The sequence below is a fragment of the Pteronotus mesoamericanus genome, unplaced genomic scaffold (assembly GCF_021234165.1).
Source record: "Pteronotus mesoamericanus isolate MK-2021 breed Mesoamerican mustached bat unplaced genomic scaffold, CSHL_Meso_final contig_2, whole genome shotgun sequence".
Taxonomy (NCBI): Eukaryota; Metazoa; Chordata; class Mammalia; order Chiroptera; family Mormoopidae; genus Pteronotus; species Pteronotus mesoamericanus.
Genome location: NW_026555084.1, coordinates 26,289,260 through 26,298,175, shown reverse-complemented (window position 1 = coordinate 26,298,175; position 8,916 = coordinate 26,289,260). Strand labels below are relative to the sequence as shown.

Genomic DNA, 8,916 nt, shown 5'->3' with positions numbered 1-8,916 from the left:
TAGCAGACAAGACGTGCAGATGTCCCCCAGACAGTCCTGCAGAGGGCAGGGGACGCAGGGGCCACAGGGGTCTGTCTCAGGGCCTGGTTGGCTTGGATACAGTGAAGCACAGAGCTGTGGGCAGTTTTGGGTAAGTGCAAGTAGCCCAGCCTTGTGAATATTAAAGGAGCTCATGTTTACCAAGTGCATACCATGCCCTAGAATCCTGCGTGCTTTATGTGACTTGCCTCCTTCGCCTCAGAAGTGCCGTGAGCTGCGCACGCGTCGTCTCTTCCTTGCTGAAGCAGAGGTGGAGCTTCAATGTCTACCCGACTGTGGCTCCCAGACAGCCTGGCTCCAGGGCCCACAGCCACTCAGTGGGCACTGCCTGACCTCCCTGAGCCCTGCTGGGCTCCTGGGGCCCTGGACTGCAGGGATCTGGACTGGTCTCCCATCTGGCATCTTCTCCAAATGGGGACCGCAGCGGGGCCCTCCAGTGCCGCAGACTCTGACCTGGCTGCACTGATGAGCCCGCCCCAGGTGTGGGAGACGGGCAGGGAGGGAGCGTTCACCCTGCGGCCTGGCTTTCTGTCTCGGGACTGTGCTGACATTCCATAGAGGTGACAGGTGTTGGCAGGTTTTTGGGAAACACCAGTTTTCCTTCCAGTGCCTTTGTCCCTGTTTATTCAGGACATGGTAAACATTTGATTGTCATTCTGGTTTAATTAAATAGAAAAAAAGTCAGTGGTCTAGAATCCTGGTACATTTCAAATATATTTTATTACTTTTCTTTTTGTCTTAGAAAGAATATGAAACCTGCATGCAACACTAACAGTTTCTGACACTTAGAGAGCACATGACACAGCAGTACAATGCGGCATATGCTGAAGGGGCCGTGTGAGCAGGGGGCATATTTACACGGAAAGGGCGCATGGCCAATGTAGCTCCAGAAGGGGGCTGCACTGTTTAACATTGAAAAATTACATGGGGATCGCACATGGATTGCTGTGTGTTCCATTGTGATGAGGGAAAGAAACATACTTTGAAGGTCCTCCTTCATCAGTAGAATACATGTCTGTAGCTGTATACTGTGTATGTCTTCATATATTTTTAAGTTTTCTCCTAAGGGTTTTGCTAACAGTGTCAGGAACGTCATGTGCTTCTAAAATATTAACTATTGAAGCGGTGACCGTTCACACACCCTTGGGGGGAGAGAAGACCCAAACCCTTCCTTAAGCACTGTTTGCCCTGCTATCCCGGGCTCTTGGACATGTTTCCTGGAGTGTGTAAAAATTAACCAGAGGGATGAGCACATTTCTCTGGCAGACAAACTCAGGTTCATAAAAGAACAGATGCAGAGAGATCTGCTCCTCCTTGGCCAGAGTCTGGGGCCGCTACAGAGCCCTCCGAGGCCGCGACTGACCCTGAGCCCAGGAGAGCCCGTGGCAGCGGTGCCGGGGCGCCAGGGCCTCAGAGCGGAAGCTCCCTGCGCTAGGAGTGGAGCGGTGCGGCTGTGAAATATCTCAACCAAGCTCCTCGTTCCTCCCAGGTGCTTATAAAGCTCAGATGTATAGTGATGTCTGGACAAATACAAAAAAGCATTTTTTTTCTTTTTATAAAGGAAAGGCATGAGTTTCCCGCTTTTCAGTAAAAAGCAGCCTGCGATGAAGCCTGGAGTGCAAGAGAGACGGGTTTCACATCTGGAAGCCTTTTGCACACAGCTATAAAATGTAGAAAGTGGCCCTTCGTAAAAAGTGCTTCGTAACAATATATAATTTGTGCCTTATGCCTGCGAGAAAGAAAGGGTTTGTTTTTTTAATCTGCAAAGTCCTTTGCTGTCTCCCAACCGGTATGAAGTTTTCCCATCAAGGGTTTTTCACCCTATTCTTCGTAAACCCTGGAAAGAGAAAACACCCATGTGAGTGGTTCAGGACATGACTTGGGCAAAGCACAGGCTGGTGGCTCAGCCTGTGCTTTCTTGTCCTCAGCAGTGCCCCTTCCCGGGGTTGCTGGGATAAGTGGGGAACGCCCTGAAGTGTGCCAGCACAAGAACCATGAAAGCTCACCTGAATCTGGCTTTGTCTCTCTAAACACTCCACCCTTGCGGTCTCATTTTATCCCCAAAGCCCTATGAAGCAAACCCTCTCTGTAAATGAAGACACCGAGGCACAAGAGACTGAGGGACATTGAATGTCAGTGGTGGGAAGCTCTGTCTGCAGCATGGGCAGTGGAGGGGCGGGGGGAGAGGCATCTCCTCCCTCAGCTTAGGCTTGTGTCTTTCTTTGTGTTCTGCTCAAAGAATGCCTGTCCTCTGGGGAAACACCAGTTTGAGAGGCAGCTGTCTTAAGACTGAAGAGTGTGGGCTGGGGCCGTCACGGAGGCCTCGGGCTTGAGGTCACTCCCTCTTGTAGTTAACAGGTCCATGTGCATTCACAGGCTGACCTTCACTCTCACCTCCCAAGCCATCTCTCTTTAAGTACTTTAATCCCTTCCCTTCTGCTCCACGCCTGCGGTGAGGCTGTAGTTCACACTCCGGTGGCCCATTGCTCCCCCTGCCTATTTCCTCATTGCTGCAGACCACCACTTCACTGTGCACTGAAATCAGAAGCCTGCCGCCGCCGCCACCACCACCAGTGGCAGCTGGAGGCTCTGGGCCTTGAGATGCTCCCAGCTCTCTTGTCTGGACCCCAGGAGCTGGCCTGGCCCGCTGTCCTCTCCTCCCTCTATGTAGCTCCAGCATTTTCTCCCCTTCTCTGCAAACAGGACTGCAAGATAGTTCCCTTATCTCCATTCTACGTTCACAGAGACATTTTCGACCTTTTACAGGGCGGGGGGTGGGGGAGGTGGAGAGGGCAAAGGAATGGCCCCTTCCTCTCCCAGGACACCTCAGCGTTCCAAGAGAGTGGGATGCATTGGTTCTATAATACAGTGACAGAGCTCTGGGAACAGAGGTGCGCTCACTCTCCCCATTGTCAGAATTTGCAGAAATAAAATGGGCAGGGCTTCATGGGCCCATGTCCGCCTCCACCTAGTCACAGCTGTGGCCAGGTGGAGGGGCGAGGGACAAATACGCCTGAGAAAAGGCCTGAGAATCTCAGCAGCCCGATGACGGTCTCGGCCCCTCCGTGACTGGCCCTGAGGTTAGCCTCACTACACTTCGGATGACATAGGGCCTGGAGCATGACAGCAGACAGGGCAGGGTCCTGCTTTCGCCATGTGAGCTCCCTGCCCTGACCAGAAAGAGGGCTTCATTCCCATCAGACTTAAAGAAAATAATCCTTCTCTCTCATCATTATCTATTTCAAGCAACTGCAGACAAGGCAGTTTTGGAGGCAGCTCAAAAGGCTCAGGTACTGGGGTTACGCCCAAGTGTCAGCTGTGGGGGAGCTGGTCACCAGCAGAGCTTAGGGTAGAAGGGCTAGGTGGGGAGAGGGGGTGACAGGAGAGGCAGCACGGGACTGAGGCAGGGAGGGGGAAGGTGACACTATGAAGCCTGGCCTTTGGCCTCGTGCTTCCAGGCAAGTCACTCCCCATCCCCACTTAGCCTTGGTTTTCTCCTCTGCTGGATGAGGTGCTGGCACCAGCTCTGGGGACACTCACCTGCTCACAGGAGCAGGCACGTGGGTACGTGCATGTGCTTCCCTGGCCAGTGTCCAGATACAGGTGTAAACGGGCTCTGAGTGTGCGAGGACAGGTCTGCCTCAGGGCAGACTCGCCTTTATGTGGTATCTGGGAGCCGGGAACTTGCTCCCCTCTGAAGCCAGACAGAGGACCCCAGGGGGTCAGAGCTGCGAACTCCTGTCCTCTGATTATGGGGAAACAGAGCTCAAAGAGCGCAGGGGTCTGGTTCAGGGCTTAGGTCTTCTGGCCACTGCTGCCCCTGAGGTTAAAAGTAGTTCTGATTTTAAGGGGTCAAACCCAAGGTCCCTCCCTGCATCTGTGTGGGAAAGAGTTTATCAAGTGTCTGGGCAGCAGGCGGCATGAGGAAGAACGTATTGTTGGCAGGAGTCACCCCTATCATCTTGTGGTTGTACCTATAGTTTTATTGTTAATAAACCTGGTCACTAATTGGCCATATTTCACCCCATAAGAATCACAGAGCTGTGCTAGGTGTTCGCCCAGCTTTTGATAGAGGGAAACCCAGGATCATATAATTCTAGTTAGAAGAGGCGTTAAGACTGTAACATAAAATTTAAAATGAGACAAACTTTAGTTCACAAAAGGATGCATTTTTGATGCTTACAGCTATCTAATAGAGCAATAGCCTGCTTTATTAAGTGGTGAGTTCCTCGTCCCTGGAGGTATGTAACTAGTGCCTGGGTATTTGCTCTCTGTGGTTACTGTGATGGGTGTCGACCCAATAGACATAGCTAGAGGACCTACAAGGGGTCCAGGATCTGGATCTGGAGAAGGTGGGAAGGAAGGTGAGGGGAAGGCGAGGTACAATACCTGCGCTTCTCGTTCCAGGCATTGTACCACTTGATGAACCGCTTGGTGCTCTGCAGCTTGGGGTGCAGGCAGTGCTCCTGACCCCGGTACCGTGACACACTTTTGGTGGTGATGCTGAAATGGAGTGGGATAGGGTAGAGGATTGAGGAACCTGAATGGTAGCCCCTCAGTGTGGCCTGTGGGTGGCTCCGGTCTGTCCCAGTCAGAGCACTGAGAGACTGTGGCCTCCTCCCTCCTTTCAGCAGAGCCTGCACATCTGCTCACTCCCTACCTGGCTCTTCGGAAGGTTCTGGTTATGCCCTTTCTTTCAGACTCCACGTTAGGGTCTACACCTTTGCTGCGTGATGGGCTTTCACTTTTCTCCCTGGCGCCCTCCGAGTCTAGGATACTGTGTCCCTCTCTTCTCCACCCTGTACCGCCCTCACTGCCACCGCCATGCAGGGCTCCAGCCCCACTTGGGGAACAAAGGTCAGAGGACTCTTCCAGTTCCTCTGAACCCGGGGGTGAGAGGTGGAGGGAGCTAGTGCCACTGAGGTGCACGGGCTGAGGCCCCTTTCCTTGGGTTGCATTGCTGCACGGCAGGGCTTAGACAAGCTCGCGTGCGCCGTGGCCTCCCTCTGATCCTGCAGACCCCAGTTCCCCCACCCCCTGCAGGCGATCTCAGGGCTGCTGATCCTGAAGCTGTCTTGTTGGCCTTGAAGCCCATTGTGGTTCCTGAGCTTGAAGTCCCAGCTGCCTCATGCTTGGGCAGAAAAATAAGTCCTTTCTCCAGGCCTCTACCAGCCAATGGAGGCTTAGCCATGCAATAGAGAAGCACGTGGCATCAGACAGAGCGTAGGACCTGGATTTCAGTCACAGGTCTGTCTGTGAGACCCTGGGTCTCAAAGGATTCCAGTTTGCCCATCTGTCGAATGGGTGTAAAACAAGGACCTACCTCTTAGGGCTATTGGGATGAACAAAGGACATAATCTATGCAAAGTGCCTAGTACCTGGTAGATGCATGATGGATAATTATTGTTATTAGAAAATGAGGTGGCTGTGGAAAGAGAGCAGCCTTAGTGTGTCAGCTCCAGCCAAAGGGGAAGGCAAGGCTGCTGCCCAGACTGCGGTGGCCTTCTCAACCTGGCTGGGCTCGAGGAGGAGGAGGATGCTTCTGGGTGGGGCAGGAAGGGCAGTGCTGAAGCGGAGGGACCACCTCGGGGCATGGAAAAGTGGAAGGTGAGAGGTGAGGATGTTGCTCTTTGGGAGATCACAGCCAGAGCACGGTGTGGGGAGGACTTGGGGCACTAGGGAACGGGAAGTGGGGAAAGGGGGGGTGGTTGGAGGCCCAAGGGGGAAGAGCAGGAAGGGAGGGAGAGAGATCAGCTAGTCCCCTGCAGGTTCCCAGCGATAAACGGTTAGGGATTATGGGCCAAGTTCTAGAAGGGATCAGAGTCTCCCTGAACTCTGAGTCTCCCAGTCGACAGGAAAGGAAATCCAATCTTGCTGCCAGAGTGGGTTAGAGTATTTGTGAGCCACCTGCTCTCTCCCCGCCATGGCCCAGGCTTCCTGGGGCAGAGGGGGGCCTTCCCCTGATGCTGAGTGACTGGACCCTGACTTCACTGTCCCTCTTTTTGAGACCTAATGCTCCCCAGGTCTTGTCCTTCCTTTGAGGCCTTGGGGCCAGGTTTCAGAGTGGAGTCTGGCCTTTTCCCTCCCCCACGGTACCTAGTCACGGTAGGAATTTAGCCCGTGCACTGCTCTCTCTGCCTGCAGCGCTGCTCTTGTGCTTGCAACAAAAGGCCATGGCAGAGTCTGAGAAAGTTCCCTCCTCAGTTAGGTCACTGTACGGGCTGAGAATCCCATGTCCGGAGACCTGAAGGTCGGGGAGCAGAAAGGGGTGCTCAGCCCTCCACCCCAGGCTCAAATGCTCTGTCACAATCCTGGGACTATGAAAACTGGTTGTGGGGTGAGGACACAAGGATTTCTGCCCCCAGCCGCTCCTCAGAATTCCTGGGCCCTGTGCCTCTCTCCTCAATGGTTCTGGGATGCTGAGGGTTTTGGCAAGAGCTCAGTGGACATGGGACACAAATTGCTCTGTCTAGACTTCTGGACCCTTCTGGGTGCAAGGACTCCTACTTGCAAAGCAGACAGCTCCCCTCCCCCGCCTCATCAGAGATTTCTAGGTGACTCAGGATGAACTGGAGAACTTGCTTTTGTTCAGCCTTTGTGGCTGAAAACCTGCTTTGGCAAAAAGTGCTGGTCCTTTGTCTAATCTAGAGAGTCTTAGAAGCTTGAGGGGAGAGGACCTCCGGCCCTTCAGGGATGGTGGCTGGTCTGGGTGGAGGGTGGAGGTTAAGGAGAGGTTGCCTGCACGCGGATCTCGTGGAGCTCCTGCAAGTTTTCACAAGACTACATAAAGCCTCTCATGCACTTGCCTGTTAGTTTCCTCTCTATTCTGAAAAGTTTAGTTAGGAAAAAGAACAAGTCTATTATTGAGCATTCTGTCTTTAGCGATGTCACTGCACCCCGCCTGCTTCTCCTCACCTGCGGGGTCTCAGCCACTGCACTTGGTGTGGAGCATTGTTCAGCACTTAGAGGACTGCAGACTTAACCTGCCACATCCCTGGCATTCTTCAGTCCCCACGCTGGGAGCCAGGAGGGGCTTGTGGCACTTCCTCCACCTCTCATGCTCTCTGCACTCCTCCCCCACCAAAGGATTTTCTGGCTGTTTTTCTGGACTTGGGTCCATAAGGCAAGGAGCAAGGCAAAGGGGCAGGGACAAAAAGTTAATTTAGGTGCCTGGGAAGGAAGGTAGGGGCTTAGCCCAGGCCAGTGGCTCTCTGAATTCCCGTAACTTCAGCCCAACTGTGCAGCCTCCAGGTAGCAGTAGGGCTCAGGGGCCGCCTTCGCAGCCACTGTGGCCTTCGGGCCAGTGGGGCCAGTGGGAGGAAGGCGCTTGCCCAGACTGTGAAGAGAGCGGGTCCTGTTTCTGAGGGAGGGGGAGACGGGCCGGTGGTCGGTGGCAGATACTTGGGAGCTGCTTTGCCAAGGGCTTTCTTCCTGGCCAAAAGCACACTGATGGGGAAACAGTGGCGCTGGCCCCAAGTGGTTAATTGGGGAGGCAGAGGAGCAAGGAAACTCGGTGTTCTCTCTGCCCCAGTTTCAAAGATATTTCCCACATCCCCACCAAGCAGAGCTCCAGCCATGTGGCACGTCAACCCCAGCAGAGCACTTCCCACAACTGCTCAGGCTCAGCGACCCACAAGAGTCCAGCCTGGGAAGGAAGAGTGAGGATCACTCTCAAAATGGAAGTGCTAGAAGCCAAAACTGGTTGTCCACGGTCCCCTGATTGGAAAAGGCTCTGAAAGGAAGGTCTGAGGATGCATGACAATGTTCACTTTAATCCTCTCTAGCAACAGGAAGGCTGCACAGTTTGGGTGCAAATTCACTAGTTCTGGGTGCGTTTTGAAGTGTTTTCAGTCTAGGTTTTCTAAGGTGGCACAGGGGCACCATTTAACCCTTCATCACCCAGGAAAGGTGGGCCACCCATTTGAATCCTAGCAAGGGTGAACTCGGGGAGGCTGTTTCCGGGGCACAGGACAGTAACCCTCTCTCCAAACTCCCTTCCAGACTGTCGTGCCAGTGTCCTAAGGACTCACTGGGCAATTACAAAGGCCCTGCTGAGGCCCTGCCAAAGGCGGAGTGAAACGTTTGTTAGCCCGACCCAGCCCCACGCTGTGCCCCAGCACCAGTTAAGAGCAGCACGCACACGCGGGAACTCACATAACCATCTTCTCCTCGCAGTGCGGGTACTTTGGCTTCATTTCCAGCTTCTTCACGTCGCTGTAGCGGATCTTGGGCCCCTTCCGGGAGCACTTGCATTTGGACCCTGCGAAAGAGTGCGCAGGAGCCTCTCAGTTGCGGGCGGGGGCTCCCGTGCCTGGACCGCCCTCGGTGCCCACTCAGAGTCCCCGGGGTCTCAGGAAGCCTAGCATTTGGCGCTTGGGCTCCCCAGGATGGGACAGCTGCGACAGAGGACCTCCTGGGCACTCACCGTCCACACCCGCGGCGCATAGCGCCAAGAGCATTAGGAGTAGAGCTGCCGCAAGGAGCCTCATGCTGGCCAGAGGGGCGCGGAGCAGGAGCAGGGACACGGGGAGGGCGCCGGCCCGGCTCTGCTTTCTCTCTGCCCCGAGCGCGCCTCCCGATTCCTCTCGCTCCCGCTCCCGCTGCGCCCGTCGGTGGGTGCCTCGAGACTGGCTCTCGCCGCGCAGCGCTGTGCTGAGCTCTGCTCCCAGCTCCGCCCGCCCAGTCCTCTTTTAAATCCTCTCTTGCCCTCGCAGGGAGTGAGCTCATTAATATGCAGAACCACTCGGTGACTCACTGAGATTTCTCAACACGGTGGAGGGAGGAGACCATCCCAGTCCGCCCGCCCCGACCTCTGTGCAGGACCTCCATGCAGCCGCGCACACTCGGAGCCACATAGCAGAGGCGCACCCACACACT

The 8,916-nt window shown here is 54.7% G+C and overlaps 1 protein-coding gene across 1 annotated transcript; it reads right to left on the bottom strand.

The window, feature by feature from the left end:
* Positions 1–742: 742 nt before the first annotated feature.
* On the bottom strand, positions 743–8,700 carry CXCL14 (C-X-C motif chemokine ligand 14). Its single transcript, XM_054567981.1, has 4 exons — positions 8,465–8,700; positions 8,194–8,299; positions 4,429–4,542; positions 743–1,876 (listed from the first exon to the last, which is right to left on the bottom strand). Exons 1-4 carry the CDS (start codon positions 8,526–8,528, stop codon positions 1,861–1,863), a joined length of 300 nt encoding a protein of 99 aa, XP_054423956.1. The 5' UTR covers positions 8,529–8,700; the 3' UTR covers positions 743–1,860.
* Between the last annotated feature and the right edge of the window lie 216 nt (positions 8,701–8,916).